Source organism: Colossoma macropomum, unplaced genomic scaffold (genome assembly GCF_904425465.1).
Source record: "Colossoma macropomum unplaced genomic scaffold, Colossoma_macropomum, whole genome shotgun sequence".
Lineage (NCBI taxonomy): Eukaryota > Metazoa > Chordata > Actinopteri > Characiformes > Serrasalmidae > Colossoma > Colossoma macropomum.
In genome coordinates, this window is record NW_023494790.1 from 31,765,657 (window position 1) to 31,792,141 (window position 26,485).

A 26,485-nucleotide genomic window follows, 5' to 3' on the forward strand; every position below is an offset into this window, starting at 1 on the left:
GCAAGGCTTGTGCTGTTGAAGCAGGCAAATTGGACAGTGTGACCGTCCATGTTTCCATTGGTTGACATAGTTACGTGAAAATCCGCTGCAGAAACAAGGTTTGCACTTTTTTAGCCACAACTGAAATACACTGAGAAACTTATTTTTGATCCTCGTAATGCCAGAAACATACTCAATGCAAGTATGCATACGCAAATGAACACTCAGACAACACACTGCAAACACTACTATCGTTCCAACATCCACAACTTCTAAACATGCTAGAAGAGTAGAATGGTAGAAGAGTGTTAGGTGCTTTATCAAAATGAAGAGGTAATGGTATAATATACATATACATGTTTATCACACAGTTGACCAGGTGAAAGCACACCATGAGTTTGGCCAGGCTTGGCTGTCTCTATATTGCCCCTTTGCTGCAACTTTTAGAATGCAGCTCACGCTTCATGAATTGCGTCATGACACATTTTATAAGGCAATGACGCACAAAACCGTGTCAATGTAGCTCAACGTGTATGTGCATTAAGTGTGTTTCTGGCCTTAAAAAAAGTGCAAACTTTTTTTCTGCAGCAGATTTTCATGTAGCAGTATGTCAACCAACGGAAACATGGACAATTACATCATCTGATTTGCCTACTTGACTTGGAAATGTGCTGCATGCTTCCATGAAACCATTTAACCATTTGCTATAGGACGTTAGCTGTGGTCTATACTTTCAAAAAGCAAAATCAGCAGAGAATGACCAGAAATTTTTTCACAACATATTTATGCAACATAATGTGATATTTTACAGGCTTGTTGAAGCTCCACTATAATATGCACCATGCTGAGGTAATAAATTTCTGTTCTTGCTAGAAAGAAGCCACTTTATCAGTCACTGAGCTACCTTGTTGCAGGCACCCTAATTGACTGCCATTTCCAAAAGTCAATCTAATTGCTTTTTCATTATTGTGTTAATAGCCTTGACAGCAGTAAAGGGAGCTGTCTCTCCCTGAGAGAGACACACAGACGATTAATTTGCCTCCCCGTGATAATTAAATGCATGAAAACAGATAAACCCTTCCGATGACTAACAACAAATGTTAAAGTGGGTCAAATCAATTATTTCACCATCAAGAGCAGGGAAAACACTCCACAACCCAGGGCGTCTTGCAAATGGGGTGTCTGTGCCAACTAATTGTAGTTTGCTGCATGGATGACTGTTTGGGGTCAGCCATGACCCAGCAAGAGTAATAAAGCAACCCTGCTACATTCATTACTGAAATAAATGTACAAGGTTACATCATGGTCCATCCCATAGCTTAAACGGTAAAGGCGGCATCACACAATGATTCATTTAATATTATGTCTGTGGTGAAAAAGACACAAAAGATGCAAAGCAAGGAAACATTCGTTTTGGAAAAACCCAGCTATTACAATATAGAGTCTTTTAGATGTTCAACAGCAGCATGGGGTACTAATAATAAACTCTGTATTAGTGATTAAAATAGGTAACAATGAATCAAATCTACTAACAGAGATTGGAATCTTTATTTTTTTGAGTTGAATTCAGTCATATGTCACATATCAAGTTCAGTCACATGCCAGGTTCAACACAAAGCCTAGCAGAATACAGAAAACTTCACATTTGATCAGCTTATTAATGATTTCCTTTAGTTTATGACTTTTGATGCAACCAATTTTAATCCAATGTTGGCCACTTTTTTGACAGCAAGAACATCAAGTTTTGACGTCCCTCATCTGGTGAAAAAGAAGCCAAGACGCTGGGCAAAAAAGACAAGAGACAGAAGAAAAAGAAATCAGGCATGTGTAGAGCGCTCGTAAGCAAACCAAACCGCCCCGGCGTTCCTCCTAAAGCCTTCCACTACTTCACTCATCTTTCCGCCAAAGTTGATAAGAAAAAAGCCTTTCATTTCATATCAAATGAAATGTGCTTTGTCCCTGATAGAGAATTAAAAAGAGAAGCGGATGGAGAGGAAAAAAAAAAAAAAGAATCACTGTCTCTGCATTCCATTAGCCAGTGTAATTTAGACAGTTCCTATTTTGGGGTTTGGGAAGGGGGCTATATCTTGGCTGGCAGCAGGACTCAGTGATAGCTGATGCTATCATGGCTCTATTATGAGAGGGAGCAGCCTGACACTAGCTCGAATGGGAGCTTTTTTCCCCACCATCGACGTCCATCAATAGGGTAATTGAGCGCATTCCTCTAGAGAGGACTGACAATGAGTCTCTGGAGAGGCCATTAGCACACCACCTACGACCCTCATTAATATTTTGCCTGCTTTACAGATGAGCTAAGGACAAGTAGAGATGGCACACTGTCACTGTCCTTTCTGACACCAGCACCAATACTGAAATGTTGAGTATTGTCTGATCACGATTCTGTTGAAGCGATACTGATGAACATGCAAGTAATGTCACGAAAAATAGCTCTAAAGTCGACACTCGCAACTAAAATCATACAATAAAACTTACTTTAAAAGGAGAATCGGGGCACTCATAGTAAAACGAGTTGATAAAAGGTAAAACCAGTGCAAGTAGAAAGTAAAAGAAATGTTGCAAAAGAGAGAGAGATACATGCACACCAGGGGAAGTAAATGTTAGCTATCTAGTGCATACTGTGAAAAAGAGAGTAAAAAGGTAGCCAGCAGATATGTTTAAGGACAGGTGAAATGTGCTCTTTTTAGAGCACGTAAGACTTCTAACAACAGCATTTGGACAAGTTCTTATGTAGTTCAAAGCCATACTCAGAAAATGTACTGTTACTATGGTAACAATTACTGCAGTGACATTAATGCACCACTAAAAACATCTGCAGTAGAAGTTCAGTAGAAGTATAATGTCAAAAACTCCTGGACTGCAATAAAAAACTACAGAGGAACTTCTTAGTACATCCTGCATCTATCAGCATAGGAACAGAAGATTTCAAGGTGCATTTTTTTCTCGCTTTGGATATAAAGTAAAATTATGAATCTTTTATAAGAGGTGAGACCAATCAAAAAGTGCAAAATATAGTACCTAAATGTTAATGACTCACAATGTTAACAACTAACACTAAAAAGTAGATATCAATGATACTTTAAACTTCAATAGTAAAATGATCATTGGAAAAGTCTTTTGGTAGTTTTCTTACTAAGAAATTACGTTTTAAGAAATTAAGTTTTAAAATGAGCTGTTTTGAACTGAAGCATTTCACCTAAGATGGACATCTGAAAGTACAAAGCTCTAATTGCTCAAACAAATAATCTACTACCTTACAGTAAAGAATGCATAGTCAACAATATGACAAAGTTCAAATGAATGTAGAATTAGACCATTTAAAATAGTCTAATTTAAAGAAACTGTTATTACTTAGCTAGCTATATGTTGTAATGTAAATTCTAGGCTACATGTGGTTGCTGCGGTTAAATTACATGACCTAGTTTCCCTAACATTTGCTTTACTTTATGTTGCACTACAAGCAAATCTATGATATTCCACAACAGAGTTGTTACAGAATTGAACAGGATTCAATTTGTTAGGATTCAATTTTTCATACATTATCCAATTAGGCATTTCCTTAATACTAAGTATCAGAACTGTGCCATCTCTACAACATCTGATATAACCTGTGGGTCCAGCGCAGAATGTGTAAAGCTGTGTCTGTGTTGATGACTTAATGCACTGAAATTATGTAGATACATCTCATTTTCCTTTCCATTTGAATTAGCATATCTCTCCTCCATTAGAACATTTTCCATTAGAAATGTGTGGATTAAATAAACATCAGTGAGATGTGTTATATTACAATTCAATCAAACAAAGAAACCAAACTGCAAAAAAAAACAAATATTTTGATATTTAATTATTTATTCGAGTTAAATCAACTAATAATCAGCTTACACTACGTTCCAAATTATTATGCAAACGATATTTTTCTCTGATTTTCCTAAATGGTTGATGCAAATGGCAGTCAGTATAATTTTAAAGTCATCAACCGTTAGGGTATAAATCGAATTTTATTGAACAAACCTCCCAATGATAACAGTATTTTTTCAAAAATAAAAAAACTCAAAATGCACTGTTCCAAATTATTATGCACAACAGTTTCAAACATTTTATAGGTTGTAAAGAACTGAAAATGGTCATTTGTTGAATTTGCAGCATTAAGAGGTTACATTTACTGAAATCAAAAGCTACTTCAATCAAAAACATCTTAACAGGCCAAGTTACATGTTACAATTACATTTTTGGAGAGTTTCTGCTTGAATTTCTTTGCATGATGTCAGAATAGCCTCCCAGAGCTGCTGTTTTGATGTGAAGGGACTCCCACCCTCATAGATCTTTTGCTTGAGGATACTCCACAGGTTCTCAATAGGGTTGAGGTCAGGGGAGGATGGTGGCCACATCATGAGTTTCTCTCCTTTTATGCCCATAGCAGCCAATGACACAGAGGTATTCTTTGCAGCATGAGATGGAAGAAATGGAGATGGAGAAAGTGGTCAGTCAGAAACTCTGTATACTTTGCCGAGGTCATTTTCACACCATCAGGGACTTTAAAGGTGCCTACCAGCTCTCTCCTCATGATTCCGGCCCGAAACATGACTCCGCCACCTCCTGCGCTAATGTCGCAGCCTTGCTGGGACATGGTGGCCATCCACCAACCGTCCACTACTACATCCATCTGGACCATCCAGGGTTGCATGGCACTCATCAGTAAACAAGATTGTTTGAAAATTAGTCTTCATGTATGTCTGGGCCCACTGCAACCGTTTCTGCTTGTGAGCACTGGTTAGAGGTGGCCGAATAGTAGGTTTATGCACAACTGCAAGCCTCTAGAGGATCCTACACCTTGAGGTTCGCGGGACTCCAGAGGCACCAGCAGCTTCAAATACCTGTTTGCTGCTTTGTAATGGCATTTTAGCAGCTGCTCTCTTAATCTGATGAATTTGTCTGGCAGAAACCTTCCTCATTATGCCTTTATCTGCACAAACTCATCTGTGCTCTGTATGAGCCACAAATCTGATCACGATTAAGTTTTCGTGAAATATCTAATGTTTTCATACCTTGTCCAAGGCATTGCACTATTTGACGCTTTTCAGCAGCAGAGAGATCCTTTTTCTTTCCCATATTGCTTGAAACCTGTGGCCTGCTTAATAATGTGGAACGTCCTTCTAAAGTAGTTTTCCTTTAATTGGGCTCACCTGGCAAACTAATTATCACAGGTGTCTGAGATTGATTTCAGTGATCCAAAGAGCCCTGAGACACAATACCATCCATGAGTTTACTTGAAAAACAAAAAATTAAATCTTTGACACTTACATCCAATTTGCATAATAATTTGGAACATGGTGTAAATCTGGCCTGTAAATATGTAGCTGTAGCAATAAAATGTTTGACAATGTTCTGACAAACTGAGGTACTGCTCACCAAGAGCAAAATTATCACCACAAGAAAAAATTTAATTTATTTAAACCTCCTCATAATTTTGAGCTACAGTAAGTAATAAGCAATAGCTAAAAGTATGTTAGATAATAATAAATATGTAAATTGACATTTTAGTTCTTCAGGCTACTGTATCATTTAACCAGTTTAACATTCTAACACAGTAGTTCACTAGACAAGGTATGCGTGAACAGGTTTCCAGGATGAGCAAATGGCATTTTTTTTTCACATTAACACTACATTTACAAAATTAGAAAAATCTAATTAACCTTTTGTACATAGTTAGGTATCTAATGTATGTAACATATCATGTTGCACTTGAGTGTTCAATAGTTCTGAACTAGCCTGCTAAATACTTCTAATTAAAATACATTAAAATATTCCAGTGTCTAATTAAGTAATGTACTATGATGAGCTTTAGTGATTTTTGTAGGTGTAACATTAGTTCATCCTTTCATTTAAGCCAGGCCTACACTACATGACTATTAAAATCCTAACAGATTTTGAAAAATGGAGAGCATCACATACTCTGTCTTTAACCGAATTTCCTGTTATTTTGTTGTAAGGGTGTGCGCACTCAAAAAGAGGGTACAACAGACATAAAGCACTTTGAAGTTTGTTGTTTTATATAATTATAATTATACAATGTAGTTGAATTGGTATGAGTGGATCAGAAACAGCAGTGCTGCTGGAGTTTTTAAAACACTGTATCCACTTACTATACACTCTATTAGACACACCTACCATGTTGGTTCATCTTGTAAATGTAAAGTCAAAGATAGTACCTCATCTGTCGCTGCTCAGTGTGTGTTAGTCGTCCTCTAGTCCTTCATCAATGGTCACAGGACGCTGCCCATATGATGCTGCTGGCTGGATATTTTTGAATGGTAAAGTATTGTCAGTCCAGCAGTGACACTGCTGTGTCTGATCCACTCGTACTCACTAACATGCCACCACAACGTCAGGGTCATTGCATATATATAAAATGTATCATAATCATAAATAATATATAAAATCAAGTCCACTCATCATATAGGTGTATTTTGTAGTCCATCCTTTTCTCTGCATAATTCTTCAATGGTCCGGACAGGTATTATTTGGGTGATGGATCATTCTCGGCACTGCAATGACCGACGTTGGGGTGGCATGTTGTTCAATCAGTGATTGTACATAACACATATTGTATAATGCAATGTACAATCACTGTCTGAACAAAGCCTTGTGTCTCCAAAAAGTAATTTTAGATATATGTATAATGCATTTTGCCAATTTCTGACACCACTTTGCAGAGTGATCTTCCAACTTTATCATTACAAATGAGCCAGCCTTCAGGCTAACTTCAAGGTCATCACAAAACAGGACTGAGAGAGATATCTTTCTGAGAAATTTAACAGCAAATTCTATCTTCCCTGCAAGCAGACTGCAGCCCACCTCCAGTACAATAAACTGTAAATGTGTTTGTGTGATGAGATCAGCCTGACAGGAAAATGGCTAACAGCACAGGCTACGATGACATGGTCAAGACACTTCTGAGCGTTATTTTGACATTAGTCTACTCACCCAGGACAAAGCCTAATCTGTTAATAAACCATGCTTTCCATGTATGGTGTTTAGGGATGTTAATACCAGTTATATTATTAATCAAGTAATCTGATTATTCTGAGAGCTTTAACAAAGGCCAACCAATTAAACTGCACTTGCACAATGACAAAGCATGCAGTGGCTTTCAAAGATTCTGAAATAATTTACTGTAAGTAGTAACCCGATCTACATCATCATCACACAAACTGCCAGCCAATCACTACTAACTCCTCAAGAAGGTATACGTTAATAGATATAGTTGAGTTAAATCAAGTAATTATATTGGTCCTAGAAGAATTACATTTTAGTAACTGAGGAACTGATATCATCAGAAAAAACAGCAGTACCATGTGCTGTAGGTGACAAGTAAGTTTTATCATTAATGGCATCATATCTGTTACACCAGGCCACTAAAACTGCAGCAGCTACTGCAGCAACTTATGGTATTGCATATAGAACAGCCACTGTTTTAAATGTGATTTTTTCATCTCCACAGCATCCCATTCCGACAACAGACAGTATGCCCTCAGTCCATAACTCCAATATACAAACATCTGTAGAAGGAATAACACGCATAAACTAAATGTTAGAGTACCAATCACTAAAGGCATACAGAGAATGTACGAACACAAATGCTGCTATGTAACTTCTAGCTAACTGTAGCTAACTTCTGAAATATTTGCATTGTGGACATCACAACCCCCAATTCCTATCATCATCACTGGAAAGAAAATTTAGTTTTCTCTACAATGAACCAATTTATATCAAAACACTCCAAATCACTCTGTGTGAACGAATGTAAGTCTGTATGCGTATTTGTACACATGTAGCTTATGTATGTGTATACGTCTTCTTTAAAGTTCATATTCCTGTCTTCTTCAAACACAAAATACTGCCTGATGTTATTGGTTTTCTGGCTTGTTAGTGAGCAAGTGATGTAGGTGCAGTGTTTCTGTCACAACTCTACTTCATTTTAGCCATCAATAACTATGTCAGTACGTTATTTTTCATCATTTTTTGTTTGTCGTGATAGTTAACATGGTACAGAAAGCTTTCAAGGTTGAAGAGAGGACATTCAGTTGCAGGGAATTAAGTATAGCTCTTTCCCAGACATGGAAGCAAACACACATAAATAAGCTCTAACATGCATATCTAATTTAATCAAGTAGGAACCTGATTACAATTTAGATTAAATGGTCATTAGACATTGAGGCTCTGCTTACAAAGTGTGAATACCCTTAAATGTTGTGATGGGGACTTCAGCTGATGCTCCTCTACACCCTTATGCATTTCTGATAGCTATGGACATTAACATAATATGCTCTCTCAAGAATTATGGATCAAATACGTATAACTTCAAAGAGAAGAATCAAAGCACAACCATCGAATGACCAATAAACCACATCCAAGCATGCCATCCTCACGGTTTCCAGTTTTAGGAAAATTACAAAATCTAAATGTAACACAGCCACATCTAAATGCCTGGAGTCTAAATGATTATTTTCCTAAGTATCCTCCTTCAAATGCTCCTTTATCTAAAAAGAAAGAAGAAATGCTAACATGACAAGAATTTTAAAAAAGGCCAAATCACCACCATCTGTCTTGCATTTCTTAGCCTCAAGGTTTCAGAAGAAAAACAATTCCAACTGCACTCAGAAGTCAGAACGTCACATTTAGGTCGCATTTAGTACGAGTTCATATCAGCTGGAAGTTTCTACTGGCTTGAATACACAAGTTTTTGAAAACCAGAAAGTGCTGAAAAGGATAAAAAAAAAACATATCTACCCTCAGCTCACAAACAGCAAGGCCTGGAGAATAGAAAGGATATTCCATCTACCAGAGATGACATGCAGCTAAAAATCAACTCAAATGAAAAAGTAATACACTGACAATATACAACAATGTATTGTACTGGTATTTTGAAATATACTGCCAAAGTTTTATTTTATTTTATGCGGGGAAAGAATTACGTCTACAACATTTGTACAAGTTTTATTTTCAGCAGCAAAATCATTCATCTCTATTGACATTGAAAATATCAGTGGTTTGGCCCCACACTACCTTCATCACGTTTAAAAATAAAATATATGAGATAAAAGATGAGATAAATGGGAGAAGGTGTAGCTTTTGAACTTTGTCCTTTTAATTTTTCTTGTGTCTGATGTAAGGTCAATAATGATTCATATACTTGCTAGAAAGTGAGCAATACAATAATCTTTTTTCTGTATTTAGACAAACCACAGCTAAGTTTGTGATAAGTTCTTCTAAAATCTCAAATCTTATGTGGTTTATACTGGGTGTAAGATGAGAGCCAGCACTGTTTCAAGATTAATTTAGAAGCTCTCCACACATGGAATGAAATGAATGTCTTTCTGTCTTTAATCTTTCTAGTAAGTGAGACAGAATATTCTGTTTTGAGGATAAATCTTCTCTAATGCATGTTTTTTACACTCTATACACTGTAAAAAATCCTACTCGCTAAATATTAGCCAATACCAATTTTAAAAATACAGTTGGTCCAACTTTCTCATGATGGTTTAACTGACTCAACAATCTATCCTGCGTTCATGGCCGTCTCACAGCACACATGCTGCATCATCTGACAATTTCAAGTTGATGTAACATTTTTACATGGGTTCTAGTACCTGGACGGGTCTGCTGTTCAGCAAACTGATTCAGTAGCGTCCAACTGATTCTCTATAAACATGGAGCTATGTAACAGTATATCAAACCCAGTGTACAAAACTATAGAAATATTTTTTTGCTGCAAAAGTTAACACTTAACAAAAAACAGCCATTAGCAGACTCTATTTGGTTTATATTCTCTGTAGCTGGACTAAGTAGCTATAACGTTATATTCCTATAGCAGGCTGGCTGTTAGCTAGATGACACTAGCTAACATGCTAATAACCCAGCTAACATGAAGAGTCGGCCCGAGCTCGTTTGCTGTGCGGCAGTCTCGGCTAAGAGTTTTGGCACACCGGAATCGGGACGGGTACGGGCACGGGCGAGACTCGGCAACTGTTGTTTAGGGAAAAAATACACGGGCAGATTCTACCCGTATTGAGGCAGATTCTACCTGTACTGAGGTTCATGGTGGGTGCGGCAGTGGTAGATAGGCCATTCACATGAAATGTGTGGATTCCATGAGTTTTTGTTGAAGGGAGGGGGTACTCAACAGTTCTCCTATCTGTAGCACAGATCGTATTTCTGTTTCTTACCATTTAAAATAAACATACTGTATCGCTCATAAACTGTAAAAAAGTGTTCATCAGTTCAACCTAAAAAAAATATTTTATGTGGTAGCAATCAATTTAGTTTTATTCAGCTTAAAAAGTTACATTGATTGAAAGAATTGTTCATTCAAATTATTTATTTAGCTTGAATAAAAGTAGTTAATTTACTTGTTACCACATGAAGTATTTTTTTTAGGTTGAACTGATGAGTCATTTTTAACAGCATGAAACTTATTTTCCTTTCCTGTAGTTTAATGTAATGAGCACCAGAATTTTTCATTTTCATTTTAAAATCTCAAAAATTCTGACTAGTGAGGATGCCTCTGAACTTGCCTACAGTGGATTGTGTTTTCTCATCTTGTCTTTTTTTTTTTTCCTTTACTCCTCTCGAGTTTTCATGACTAATATATCTGCTTCCACAGTGGATCCCCATCTTGTACAACCAAAATTGAATTTTTTTTTTTGTTTTTAAGGTCCTGTTTTAGTGTCTCTTTTTCCTCTACTTCTAGGCCCCTCCCACCCACCACATCGTAGCTACAGGAGCCTTCTCACCAGGAGTGAACAAAGTACACTTGAGTTACAGTAGAAAGTAGAAATAATCTTTATAAAATATGATTTGAGTTACAGTAAAAGTATATTTATGATTTTTCCTACAAAAGTTCTTGGTTTTAAAGTCAGTGTCAATCAGATATCAAAAAGTGTAAAACCGTTATTGGTTGTTTTGTATTTTATTTTATATATGTATTTATTGGTGAAAGTCAATGCAGATGGAAGATAATGGTGAAACAAGAATTTAGTGTTTCATGTATAATGAATTGTGTTTACTCTGATCATGGACATTAACAGTTGCAGTTATATTAATTTGATATATTTATTTAAGAAGGCCTGTGTGGCTGCAGACATCACTGAGTTCACTGTTTGTGTCTATAGCAAAGTTTTTTTAACAGAAAGTTTTCATCAAAATTAACATTTTCTGTAATAACCTTCACCTCTGATACTTATAATTTAGAAGCAAGTATTCAAGCACAAATGTTGACTGAATACCTCTACACAGGTAATATTTAACCAAGAGTATTTCTGCTTTTACTCAAATTTGTATTTTGGCCACGCTGCTCCTCGCTGACCATCTAAGCCCAGAAGAGGTCAGGAACAAAAAGGATCTGTATTTTTCAGGTATGGAAGCAAAGTCTTTACTGGATTTGAGAGGACTGAATGCTTGTACAAGTTTAGTTAGTCAAAAGAAATATGCCTGTATCTGATTAAGTTGTTGAAGTTAGCATTTTAAACCTTTACCAAATGTTCTCTCTTCCTACAGCCATCTGTCTGGTTCTCGACTGATCAGGACTTAGAACTTGTCCTAGGTGCTTTCACTTATATTATAGTTTATAGTATTGCTCTTTGTATTATTAGTACAGATTTCATCATGTTTTACTACATCTTTTAGCTCAAAATATTGCCAATGTTATGAATTTTAAGATGTATTTAGAACTATGGCTCACATGCTTTGCTTTTTTCTTTACTTTGCAAAACTGTTACGTGAAAGCAAGAGCTTTCAAGATTGTGTGATGTTGTGAAAAACATAGTATACTGTTATTCACAATAACATGCTCCTTCTTGTATTCTGTTGTGAAAGTCTTTTCTTTTTCTTGGTGTTGATTTGTATGTTTATTTTTCATACTGTCCGCTTTTTGGATTTTGCTCATCCTTATGTTTTGTCTGGTGAGTGTTTATTACCAATTTTGTTTACTTTTTCTTCATTTTTGATGCAGCCATGAGGAATCCACCCTCACAAGCTGCAAGTGACAAAGAAATTGACCAGAAACCTCCACATCTGTTAAGGGACAAGTATGTTTAGCACAGTGGGGTAGGCTTCAGATGTTCATTCTCTTGCTGTTTCTCTGTCCCACACATACAGATGCACCCGTATGGCCATTTTTAAGGTATTCCTAATTTAAAGATTCAAGTCTGTCTGTTTCTCTGCATACCTTTTAGCCCCCTTTCACCGTGTTCTTCAGTGTTCAGAACCCCCCACAGGGCCACCACAGAGCAGGTATTATTTGGGTGGCATACTGGACACAGCAGTGATGCTGGAGCTTTTAAACACTATGTCCACTCACTGTCCACTCTATTAGACACTCCTACCTTGTTGGTCCACCTTGTAGATGTTTTTTTTTATTCTCACTCCAACAGTGACGCTGGGGTGTTTAAAGCATTGCTGTATCTGATACAGTAGTACCAATACCACACATACTACTATGCCAGTGTCACTGCAGTACTGAGAACGAAATAATAATAATACCTGCTCAGTGGTGGTCCAGGCAGGGGTCCTGATCATTGATAAACGAAGTGAAAAGGTTAACAAATTATGCAGAGAAACAGATCAACTACAATCTGCACTTATACATTAAATGGACCTGATTAAATGGGAAATGAGCATAAATACAAGGTAGTTGTAAATAATTAAGTGGCCAGTGAGTGTGTACATATAATCAAGTACAACACCAACACCAATTTAGTTTGTAATTTTTTGGGAAGCACCTTTGTAACCGTTTCTTTACTTATGTAATGGTTATTTCACTAATTTTGTCTGAATTGTAAGTTCTGTATAAGTTGTTTTGACATTAAAGCAATTGCTTCAAAATGCTTTTTGGTGTAATCAGTTCATGTCCACATACTGGTGAAAACAGGTGAGATTTAAGAATTGTTAAATTTAGATGACATGATACAGTACATAGTGGCTTAATATATGACATTTTCTTAGAACTGTGGCAGATATTTGGCTGCTCAGCTGTGATCACCTGTGTTGTACAACTTCTTCTAGTTCTTCAAACATTCAGAGTTTTACTGTAGAGCTGGACACTAACTGTGTTCTTTAAGTTTAATGACACAACTTAATATTCCTTAGTACTGATTTCCAAAGAATATTTTTAGTTAACTTCATAAAGCTTTGTTTAGTGAACGAGAATGTAACGGTTACATAAACGACATTTTCTTTGTTTGTTAACCAAAGAAATAAAAGTTAGTACAACTCGTATTTCTTTGTTTGTTGAACAAAAAAAAATAAAAGTCTGTACAGCTCAAAGAGCTTTGTTCAAGAACAGTTGTACTTCTTTGTACAACAAATATTCTCATCTTAGCTCAACTAAATATTTCTTTTAGTGTTGACAAAAAATGTCAGTCAGTATAACAAATAATTTATAAAAGTTGAGTGAACAAGAAAAAATTAGAGGAAATTCTGTACCAAGTTTTTTTTGTTGTGCAAGCTAATTTTTTTTTACAGTGTAGAACACTGGAGGAAAGCCAAGTAGACAAGCAAGACATTCAATCAAAATCAAATTCAACACATTTAAATTATTCTACTTTTTATCTAGGCAGTTTCCCAGAACAAAAGCTGTATTTGCATTATTTCACTCTGCATTATGTTATATGACTAGCCCAAGAACACACTACATCTGCTGGGAAATGACTGATACACATACAGCAATAAACTCTTCCTAAGATTTAATGAAAGAATGAAAAGCTCTTAAATGAACATTAACTGAAAGCTCATAAACAGAACATGCCATGTATTTAAACATCAAAGGGGCCAACCAAACCCTAATCTTAAATGACATCAATACAACAAAACATCTGTGGAGATCAGAAGGCCTCAAAAGCCTCTTTAAAGCGATGGTTCACAGGTTTTTGTGATGTTAAGTCAGAATTTAAGATCAATTATATTACACATTTTTCCATCTTTAAGTATGCACACCATTTTATAATTGTAGCTGTGCTCAGAGTTAACACATCACATTCGAAATGATCTCCAATTAAAGAATTAACCAGTGAACCTCAAACAAAAATCAGCTGTCCCGTAGCTGTCCCTGATGCTTTAAAGATCCCATCCTTCTGAGACAGACATGGTCCATGAGCTCACAAAACATCTACTTTTCTTGCATTAAAAAGTAAAGATCAGGAGAATTGTATGAAAGACTATCAAAAACACCAAATGTACCTTACAACAATGTGAAGACTCTCATCAATAGTTGTGACACCACAAAGACATTTCCAATGTCAGACAAGTCCTCAGAAGTAGATGCAAGAACAAGAAGAAACTTATCAGCAACATTTAAAGCATGGGAGAAATTTCTGACAGCAAGGCATGTGACAACAGTCACTCTTTCTCTGTAAATCTATGGGCAATGGGGTATACTTTCAGAAAAAAAGATACTAAACTGTTACCTGTCATTGTCATGTTGCTAGGGTGGTACCTTTCAAGGGTACATTTTCAGCAACATTAGTTAAGGGATATAACTGTACCATATTCTGTGGATTTTTTTTTATTGTATTGACTCCTTAACCTCTGTCCTGACTCTAGGAATTTTATTTTTACTTTTTAAGTTAAATACTTTTCCCTGTGGAAGTGAATGTAGTGTACCTTTAAAACTCGTTTAAGGTACACAATTGGGCCTTTAGGACAATTTTTACCCTTCAGGGTACACTTACATTATTTGTACACTGGGGAACTAAATTTACCTATACAGTTACTTTTGTCAGGCTTTACATAGGAGTTTTAGGCAATTTGAAGAACTTTGAACTTTTTTCCATGGCAGAGTGGGATAAAATTGCCAAGTTTAGGTGTGAAGACTTATTCACTTAAGGACTTTCTGCTGTAATAAATGCAAAAGTTGCTTCAACAATTATTATTAGTTGAGACATTAGTAAATGTACTTTTATTAGTAAAAGTTTATATTTTCAATTATTTGACTTAAGTATGTATTTGTTTTTTCTTCAATTTTGTTGGTTGCAATGTGGCGTTAAATTTAAAAATATCTGACATGATTTTTCATTTATTTCTGGCTTTGCATCACGAAGACCTACAATTTCAACCAGAAAGCACAGACTTTTTAATACCTACTGTACTGTTATCTACAAAAAAGGACAGAAGTATGTTGCATAGTTAAAAACAGTAGTAGCAGCCTACTGAACTAAGATTTTTGTCACTTAAGCCGCCAACAAGTAATGAGGCAAGCATGTGATAATTTAGGCAAGTGGTTTGCTTCAATTACTGGTTACCTCCGTTAGCTTCATGGCTTCAAGGAAGGCAGCTCTAAGTCTCAAATCAGACATCAGAGACTGAGGAGACACACAGTAACCACATCCACAGATTAATCTTCTGTTATTCACTGCACACACCTACTCCAGAAGCAAAATGCCCACTACTCAGAACATCACAAAGCTTAATCTTCATTCTGAAGCTAAACTACCAGACCCTCAGGGGATCATTAAAGTCCTGCAAGTTGTAAGCCATGATGAGAAATCATATTAGCCAATTGGCCCTACAGCTACTGTAGAGAAGTAGCTCAACTAGATTATGGCTGCCCACACCATACTTGAAAGGACTTTGACACAGGAAATTAACAAGCTTAATACCACTGCTTTGCTCACAGATAAACAGAAAAAAAAAATTACAAATGCCACCACCATTAAAAACTTTTTTGACTTTTCTTTAACCCCTACAACTGTAAGCAGATAATAATATTAAAACTTTTCAATAAATACTATAAATTACTACGTAACCACTAATTTGCAAGTTATGTAGTTTTGAGAGCGAGGAACTAAAGTGTGGGTCCACATACAGGCCCTGTTATGGAACACTCTTTCAGTACAGTGAAACAGTACAGGCCCTCTTAGTTTAAAGTGACAATATGGCCAAATATTACATTTTCCCCTTTCAGAAACTTTTTCCAAATTTGAGATTACCTAACAAGAAGACATGGTATGAAGAGAATATGTAATCATGAAATGTGTGAAAATGTAAAAATGTTCATTTGTAAGAATGTGTAAATATGTAGTATACTGTAAACTATAGTTTTTCTCCTCTGCACATTTGTACATATTCACATATTTTAGCTCTTTTCACATTTTTTCTCTTTTATATCAACTCTTTATTCTTGTTCTACTTATTCTACTTTCATTTTTGCACAGTTTTTCTTATTTTCTGTTGAGTATCTGTTATAGTCTATGTGCTTGTCTGGTCTGTTTATCATGTTACATGTCCTGTATGTGTGCACTCACCAAGATAAATTCCTTGTACGTGCAACATACTTGGTGAAATAAAGTGATTCTGATGGTCTAAGCATGTAGTTTGACCAAAAGTAACCTTCAGCTATAAGCTGGTAGGGGTGAAAGAAAAGAAGGTATACAACAAAGTATCGCAATTTTTGAGTTTAAAAATAGCATAGATACACAAAGCTAAAAGTAGCAATATTTAATATTTAATTTTATTTAATATTTTAATTAACATGATTAGACTTACTAATTAATATACCAAAATGCACTCCTTTCACTGTAGCACTAAGACAGGGGCGACTTGCCCATTTCAGCAAACAAAACACTGCTTAATAAAATAAATAAATAAAACGAATGTTACAAAAGCAGAAAGTACATGATGATCTTCATTCTTCTGCCTTAGTCTAACATTTATTGGGCACTGCAGAGTGCAAGAAATTCCATCTAAATTTTTTATTTTTTTGTATGCTGCCCCCTAACCTCTGTTTAGGAATTACACCTTATTTGGTGTAATCTTAAATGTCACAGATAACATTAATGGACTATAGTGCATCATAAGCTACTTTATATTGCACAGTGATTATCTGTGTAATTAAATGACCACCCCCCCTGCAACTCCTACGCTCCTCACATTAAAATGGCTCAAATTTATTTCTGGGGTTGAACTGACACCCTGTCCAAGAGTTTGTAGCAAGCATTTTATGCCAACTCATTTGAAAATTGGCCTTAATACAAATCCGGATTTGCCAGCTGACTCAAGCTGAAAGGAACAGCTTTCCCGACTCTTACTGGAGGCAATGTGAATAATAAGATGGTAAATCTTTAAAACAACAGTCATCGTTTTCATTTCACAGTTTGTTTAATAATGTAGCTAGCAATGAGAATGTTGTAAAATGTGCAGGCTAATGTGAGCTAATTTTGTTAATTTTACATTGATGTTAGATAACAGCAACGGTAACTGAGACCCCTAACAGCCTTCCTCACATTATTTGTAGGGCACCTGTACCCCCCCCCAAAAAAGGGAGATAACAAGCCATTATACTGTTTATCCAACTCATATTCAGATCATTTTGGAGTTACAAATTGAGTTGCTGAAGTCAACTTCTCATTCGCCAGCCTTTTTCTTATAATTTTCCCATTCCACCTTAAATGGTGCTGCAGTTATTATAAGGCCTGCTGCACCATTTGAGGTGGAACGGGAAAATCTTAACAAGAAGCTGACGAATGAGAAGTTGACTTCAGCTTTGTGTTAACAAAATCCTACGATTAGCTGGGTAACACAGAAAATTAAGGTGTAGGCGCCTCAGGATGGAGCAGACTGGAAATCGGATCACATCAACACAGTCTTAGTCGTCTGAAAGATTCTGAGCATGAATCTAAAAAAATAGCAACCTTGTATCCGCTTCTCAGTTGTTTACAGCCAGGTTTCTGTTTGTTAGCCAGCTAATCAAACATTTTGCATTTCAACTATAATATTAAAATGAAGCTGAAGTCAGATTCTGACTGGCCAGAATTTGTTCGAATTTTCCTGTTCCACCATAAATGGTGCAGCATTTACATTCTGCCTGTGCCCGCCCATCCAGACAGTTACATTTGACTCAGATGCTGTCCACTGATTAATCCACTGGGGCCCACGTCCGTACAACAGAATGGCAAAAGGCGACAGAGAAAAAAGACAATCCAAAAACTCCTTTTAATGTGGGTTTTGGGGGAAAAAAATAGAAGGTAATTGAAATATATAAAATTGTTTGCTGAATTTTAATTAAAAAAAAAACATATGCAGGGCCATCACCTCTGCAGTCCCACTGTTGTTAAAAACTGTGATGATAATGACCATGTGCATGTCCTCAAGCTTATTAGCATGAGGTGGTTAAGTGTGCCACCTGGGTCTTTATTCCATTACAGTATGGCGAAGGCCTGAGGATGGGCAGAATGTGCAGGCAGCTGCTCTTTGAATACAGTGGCAGCGCTAGTTCTCTGCCTGCACAGCTCTGCCTGCTCACCTGCCAAGAGTCATCAGAGGACTTCAGCGTGGCGCTAGCCTCTGAAGTCCTCCTTCATCTGAATAACACCACATAAACAGCAGGCAAACCGAGCTGACAGCTGTTGCTTGATTCATTGACCACTCTCCAACTTCTGAATCCCCCCTACGATCTTAGATGAGACTCAAAGTAAGACTGAGGATGTGACTGTCCAAAAGACCAAACAGACCAAAACAGAGCTAGCTACACTCTTAAAAATAAAGGTTCCTAAATTGTTCTGGGCTTGCATGTAAACTTGAATTGTTATAGAACCCTTGCATTGTGTGGAAGGTCTTTAAAGGTCTTCATTCTCCCACATTTCATTTACACAAATGCTTCTCTAAGCAACAATCCACAGGAATGTTCTTTAGGAAACCTAAAGCAGTTGTTCTATGGCATCACTCCAAAGAACATTTTTTGGTTCCATTCAGCACTTTTATTTTAAATAGTGTAATAAACAAATATGATCATCTAATTATACATCAGGGCTGGCAATATGGCAATATGTTATAGTTATCGTAATAAATTGTCACAATATGCTTTTCTATCTATATCATGTGTACTTCTACCCGGACCAACTGCATGTATCATAAAAAAGAGCCTGTAAACAACAAGCATTGCTTAGTAACAACTTGGATGCCAGTGCATTAGACCATTTTCCTATTTTATTAACTTTGACCCAAATGTTTGTTTTTCCTCCTGTTCCTTCTCAAATAGTTAATTTTTTTTACAAACTATGTATCAAAAATACTTACTTTTAATCTGTTCTAGTTTTTTCTGTTCAAATTTGTAAACAAATATAAGAATGAAATATGTGACACATACATATATTACATATTTAATCATAATATTTTCATTATATTTTTGCCATATCAGCCACCCTTTTCACCAAGTCTCTTTATGTATCCAGCTGTCCATGCTGCATTTAAAATCTTAACCTCAACATTTTATTAGGCAGATCAGTCATGCACTAAACCAGTGCGTATGCTGACAATTCAGGGGATTTGGAAACGAAGTGTCCTTGGTAATACATTGGGAAAATGTAATTCCTTTTATGCTCTTGCTGCTACTTGCTTGCTCAATCGCTCTCTCTCATTCTTTCTCTTTCTCTTTTTCAGAGCTAAAGCAGAGCCTGAATCACAAATCTGCTGAAGTCATGCTGTGACTGAAGGTCCAGAGTTGTGTGGACCTGAGAGGCTGGACGCTAGCGCATAGCTGCAGGGCAGCACCTGTGGAGGTGTTGAAAGATTGACTGAGGAGGAGATGAAAAATAACTGCGGGTAATGGAAATCAGGCAGACAGCTCATTGCCAAGAGCTCGTCCAGGTGCTCCTCCTGAGGACTCTCGGTCATCAGCATGACCACTCAGGCTATCTGCAGGGAAAAAGGGCCAAAGCAATAACTGACAAACATCAGAGCCGAGAGTGGGTGGGGTGGAGCTGTCAGGTTCACTGTTTAACCTGCAGGTGATGATTAAAATGTTCATTAACACTGTTCATTAACAGGTGATGGGGACACAGTCCCCTGGACAGTAGGCCACCTGGCTCTCTCAACTCCTCTCTACCATACATGCACACACCCCTTCTGTTAAATAAAAGAGCAGCCTCCCTTGCACGTACCAGGGGTCCACATTACTCAAAGTAAACACAATAACCCACACCCCTACCCCCCACCACATGTGGCTGCTAGCACTTATCCCCTAGCACTTCCTCAGCCAGACAAGAGAATGACAAAACAAACTGGCTACACTTAGTAGTGAATTTGAAAGATGAAATTATTAACGCTCCTCTGGCCAGGTCAGTAAATAATGGTCTTCATTGATTTATTAAGTGTGGCTGTCAGCAGTGAAATGAAGGCCTGCTGTATGTTTATTTGCTGTTACCTTTTTGCCCAAAAGTTCCAGATGCTAGATTTATTTGATGACTGCATAATAACTACTACAGCTGCAACTAGCAATTACCTTTAGAATTGCTTAAATTATCTACTATTACTCTATAAACAGATTAATTGAATCTTCCTTGGTTACTCTCCCGTAGCCCCTGCTGTAGAATTCAAAATTCTATTCTAAATAAAATTTAGAATTTCAGCAAAAACACATTTTGGACAAACAGAGTTCTGCTTGCAGATGCTCCTAGGTTAATCAGTGTAGCATGGCAGCAAGTGTGTGGACAAGACCAGTCCTTTGTTTGCTGCTTGGCATATCCATGAATATTCTGATATTGTTATTATTATTATTGTTACTATTATTGCTATTTTATAGCATCGTAATATTATTTTTCCCTACCTGCTGGTGCATGGTGATGTATAGATATCACATTTTGATGGTATAAATATCATAGCACTTTGATGCAAGAACAACAAAAACAAGAATTTTGCCTTTTAAATGATAGGAAAGAGTGAATTGTGCCTAATATGACCACAGACATGAATTCATAACAGGGCTGCAACAAACGACTAATTTGATAGTCGAATAATCTATCAATTACTGAAACGAATAATCGATAATTTGGATTATCAATCACTACATTACCAAATAACTTTTATGTAGCTATTAGCTTTTAAATTTAGATTGAGGTTGTTTCATGCATTTGCTAACTAACAACGAAGACAATACAGATTCAATTCACTGTTTTAATGAACTTTTCTGCTAATACAAAAGATAAAAAAATAAAACTCCAATATATTTTTCCTGTCAATATTTATAACCAAGGACGTGCAAAGTAGCAGCAAGAAAATATAACAAAACTAAGTAAATAAAAAATCTATCTAAATTTAAATGTTTTTAAACTTTAAAATTTAAATTTAAACAGTGCAGTCTGCGCTCTGCATTCTGCTGTCTGTCTACACTTTGCTGCAAATAAGTTTTACAATCACAGGTCTCTATTGAAACGGAGGAAAGTCAGTATCTCTCTGTGCTGCTGTGAGAGTCTCGCTCTGCTCTGAGAGCAGATACTCCCCACTGCAGAGAAGATGCGCTCTGATGGAGCGGATGGGAAAGTGGCGAATGTTTGTGGCAAACTTCTCTATGAACAGTTAAATTTGAACGATTTTAGTCTAAACGCTTCATTTGACCAGTAACCCTTTGTCCAGCTACCCTGTGTGTTCACGGAGAACTATGTCCTTAAACTGTCTGCGAGTGAAGCTAAACGTTTGCGGAGAACAGAAAAACTGTTTGGAAACGCTCTCCTGTGTTCGCCGAATCTGAACGTACAGGTTGCCTCGGCGTTAAGACAGTGATACAGTGTTTAAAACTGTAAACGTTATCATCTGAAAAGTGAACAGGGTCGCTGTGAATAACAGTTACTTGCTTTTCTGTTCCAGCTCCGTTAACGATTCCAGAGAACAGCATTTCGAAATAGAAAATGTTACAGCTCAGCTCATAACATTAAGTAGGACGGCTTTTAGCATTAACATTAGCTAACTAGCTCGCTAGCACAACTATCGCCGCGTCCCAAACCACACACTTCTTCACTTCTAATGCTACATGCGCCATTTTTACATAGTATTTAGTGAGCTAGTATGCGGTTTGGGCCGGTACCTATCTTACCGAGATGAATCTTCTTTACAGTGAGCCGACAAGTTTCCTCTTCAGATGCTCCAACATGAAGGATGTGCTCTCATACCAGCTAAGGTCAGCTTTACAAATAGCACAACTAACAACCTTTTTTCTGAGTTCAGCTCTCACACATATGTGGATTTTGTTCTTGAGGCTGCCATCGCGCTGTTGTCAACTCTCCAGTGAGCGTTCATAGTGAACGCGAGAAAGACGCGTAATGACGTCACCAACTAATCTACTAAATTAGTTGGCAACTAATTTGGTCGTCGATTTTAGTCGACTACGTCGAATAATCGTTGCACCCCTAATTCACAAGATAAAAAAAGGTCAACTTCATTCTCGAGTTGAATTATTTCCGCATATTGACCTTTTTCCATAATCAACTTTGTTGACGAATAAGCTGACTTTGTTCGCTATTTGTTGCAGCCCAAATAAAATGAACAAAACTACTCAGAACTACAAATAATATCCACAAATTTTCTTTCTATGAATATACAACAGGGCACCCACTTCTTACTATCTGGAGAGGGCAGTAATGAACCTTAGCCTAAGCAAGCATCTTTAGCCCAGTGTACAATGATTTGTAATATGCTGAGGAACAACATTCACTATACACTACCGCTGTTCCTCCTGGGCAAAGGTGTCTCAGGGGTATTCCCTGCAGCGAGCGCTCCTCCTGACCGAGATAAAGTCCACAAAGAAGCAGAGCTGCTCTAGAACCCCTCCTGCCCATAGTGTCCCCAAAACCCCTCTGAAACTGACAGGCCACTTAGCCACACTCATTTACATGATTTCCTTGCTTATTTACAATGTTTAATAAAGGAAAATGTGATAAGGCAATGAGAGAGCTCCTCTGTTTCACATTTTTGTCAAGCAACGCATAGCAAAGCATTAAATCGACAGAGAGAGGGATGAAAATAAACACAGAGACGTGCCAGCATGGGACACATCCCGACTTTGAGACAAAACTGACGTTCAAAACATGGCAGGGGCGTCAAAAAAGAAAAAAAAGAGTTTCAAAAAGCTTCAACTGAGGTGAGCACTAATGTGACAGGATGTTAAAAAGACACCTTGTACTGCACGCTTGTATATCAATTTAGTGTTTCCCCATCATCCTTTTCAGCTGCTACTGCACATCAAAGTGGGAGCTACAGTAAGGCATCATTAATGCAGCAGGCACGGAGGAGAGATAGAGAGAATTTAGGCCTTTGTGAGAACAAGGCACAGATGTACAGAAATCACATGGCAGTGGCAGGGCAAAAGTGAAGCCTGTTGTGGGCACACCTGCCAGCGCAAACACGGCTGGATAAAGGCTCATTATTAGGCTTCTGACAGGAGCTTCTTTAAAGCTCACACCCTCTGGGAGCAAACACACGCACACACAACTTTGTATTCTTACATTTGTGGGGTATATTGACTTTTTTCTACATTACCAGATGTGTAAAAATGCATCAGTCTGATTCCACTGCATCAATTTTAGAATCTTTGGAATATATTTCAATCAATTATAATAATACACAATGTATGCTGTCATTCTGTATTCTCCAAATACAATTCTCATGTTATTTTCAAATGTAAAAATCCCCTCCAAAAGGCATTATGTTTTATTATTGACAATAAAAACAATATAGCGTATTGCAGGAACCAGTCAAACGTCCCCACAGAGTCAAACTTTAATGTCTGCCGCCATGGTAACAGTAGTAAGTCACTACAAAGACCTAAATGCAAGATCACACCCACCTCTGACTTATAGCATCACTCAAAGAGGCCATGCAGAAAGAAATAAGGCAGGATGTGACACATCATGCCCACTCTAGAAACACAACATCAAAAACACAGGAATCGGTGTCATTTTGACATGACATCAATCCACTCCACCATTAAAAATGCAAACTAAAGCACCCAAGAGTATCTTCTTAAGATAACACAACTGTGATCCAGGGAAGTGCTATTTTGCAACTGTCTTTCGAAGTAAATTGCTGTCACAACTGAAATTTCCTAAATATCTGAGGAACTGTACTCTGCTCTCATGTGATGTCATTCCTCTAAAAGACTTCACCTTGTCATTCATCAAACAAAACATGCATAAGCCAAATGAAGCCACTACAGCACAGTACTCTGTTCATAAGAGTCACATCACATCCATTTTAAAAAGTTCAAACACTTTAAGTTATGCACTATCACAGAAATAATAAAGTTCCATTTGCATAAAACAGTACTTTTAATAGGCAATTATTCCGGTCTGTTCTATATTGTGGGCCTCTAGGGGTGGTCAAAAAGTGCCTGAGGGTATTCACTCAGCAGGCTGCACTGATAACTACCTTTTCCTCCTAAAATGCAAATAGCGATTTTTTTCCCTGGAAGTCTAGCATGTTAGCCTTGTTTGGCTTTGATTAGGCTGTCTTATCTGAATACCCTTTGCACAGCATGTTTTCATCCTCCAGAAGACTAACGTTTATTAAAACCCCTAAGGATACACTAAAAAGTTAGAAACTCAGCTAATGAAAAATAAATTTCTGCCTTTTAGTCTCACTGTTGTAGGGAATGACACATACAGCAGCTACACTGGTTTGAAGTGTCAGCTATTTTATAGCTAGTTCTGTTGTGAAGTGTAATGTGACTTACAGTCAATGCTCTGGTTGCCTTCTCTCTTCAGCATTTGGACAGCACCCACATACTTCTTCAGCTGGACCTTCAGCACCTCGTTTTCTCTGAAAAGCAGACATTATATATAAGCTGTGTGTGTGCAAGTTAACGCCTGTGTCAGCAATGGGTGCACCTTAAAGTAGTTGAATTGACTATTTAAACGGGGAAACTGCGGACATGTGGTGCAGAACAAAGGTGTCTAATCTTATCCACAAAAGGCCGATGTGGTTGCAGATTTGCATTCAAAACCTGCAGGCACACAGACTGTTTGCAGATAAGACTGGACACCCATGGTGTAGCTAGACATCTAGACAGCTAGCTAGACAGACAGATAATTAGTCAACAGACAGACAGACATATAGAAAGACAGACAAATGGCACACTATGTGTATGTCTTCTATCTGTCTTGATCACATACACACAAACATGGCAGTGCACAAACATGACAAAATGCAGAAGACAACATCAGCAGTTTTGTAATATGTGTGGTATTGATTAACAGATTCTCAATATAAAAAAATATAAGCAATCAGGAGGATCTGTCACAAACTAGACATCTATGCTAAAAAAGAATTGCTGCAGCATGTGGAACTAGCACATGGTACTCTCCAACCTCATTTAATAAAAGCCTAATTTAGTTCTGGGAAATTGCTTTACAGGTGCAGGTGAGTAACTTTTGGAGGGCTATTTCCAAAGCAGTGGGCAGCAAGGTGTGTGTGCGCTTACACTAAGCTTGGCTGATTACCACTGGTTTGGAAAAAATCAATCAAAATCAATTCAGGTTTGGCTGTGAAAAGAAGTCTTTCCTATTCTTATGGAACGCCTCTCACAGCTCGCTCACAGCTCACACCTATTTTATGGCCTTCAATAGCCAGGTGGAAATGGAGGCTTTCCAGAGGCCTCTAGCGCATCCTCAAAAAAAGAGCCTGTGTTGTTATCGGAAGCTGGCGAACTCCTCACAGTTCCGCTGTGATTTAATTAAAACTAATGAATGGCAGCTCCTCTGTGGGGGGCTCTCTGCCGTTACTGTCCCCACCCACTGGACAGCCTTACAATTCTGCTATACCGACAAATTCATATTAGGGAAATAAAGATGTTGTATAAGGAAGAGCGCACTTGCATATCTCCAACGGGTTACAAGGCCAAGTTAGAGGCGTGCACAACCACAAGGGAAAGATCAGTTTCTAATCTAATGAGCACAACCATGGGTAGTCACTGTAGATCATGTATTACACTCTCACGTCATATTCTTGCATATCTATAGTACAACCACACAGCATGGAAGTGACTAAAAGGTGATAAACACAGAACAGAGACTGATGCTTCATTAAACAGAAATTCCATATAACAAAACACTACATACATTAATTGCATCACATAGTATGCTATAGGTCTGCGCGAAGTTCTTAATTCAGAGGTCCGCTAAGTTCATACACATAAGCATCGCAGTGCTGGCGATGTGCTTGTTGTGTCCACAGAATCTGGACAAAAACTCTTTTAGTGATTTTTCTTAAATTCTCTTCTACTATAATAAAAAAAATTTAGAAATTTTCCATTAATTTTTAAATAAAACATCAGGGAACCGAAAACTTTACTTGAAGCGCCTTTATGTACAGTGTCCTTAAGAGCAGCAATTGATAGTTGATAGTGCTAAGTTAACTGTCAAAATAAAGAAGCTTTATTTTAAACAATTTCTTAGTAACAGATAAAAAATACAAACAATGTAGCCTCATCAGTATTAGCAAAGTAGGATCATAAAAGCACTACGTTGCTCGATTATGTCTGAAAACAGCTGGCAAATAAGTGTGACAACACCACAAAGTGCGATATTAGATGAAACTAACAGCTTAATAGACTATTAAAAACAATATACATTTATGATAAAAAGCCCTTGGCCTGCCAGACGAGAATAAAGTTTCGGTTGTGTCTGCTGAAAAAATACTGTTCTTCAGGTCCAGGAATCACTCTTAACGT

At 37.3% G+C, this 26,485-nt stretch overlaps 1 protein-coding gene across 2 annotated transcripts in view; it reads right to left on the reverse strand.

The window, feature by feature from the left end:
* The window catches only part of snx29 (sorting nexin 29), a 146,268-nt gene that overhangs the window by 84,591 nt on the left and 35,192 nt on the right, over positions 1-26,485 (reverse strand). For both annotated transcript variants that reach the window (XM_036573094.1, XM_036573095.1), the window contains exon 14: positions 24,491-24,576. In XM_036573094.1, the coding sequence (XP_036428987.1) occupies positions 24,491-24,576 (86 nt within the window). The remainder of the gene's footprint in view (positions 1-24,490; positions 24,577-26,485) is intronic.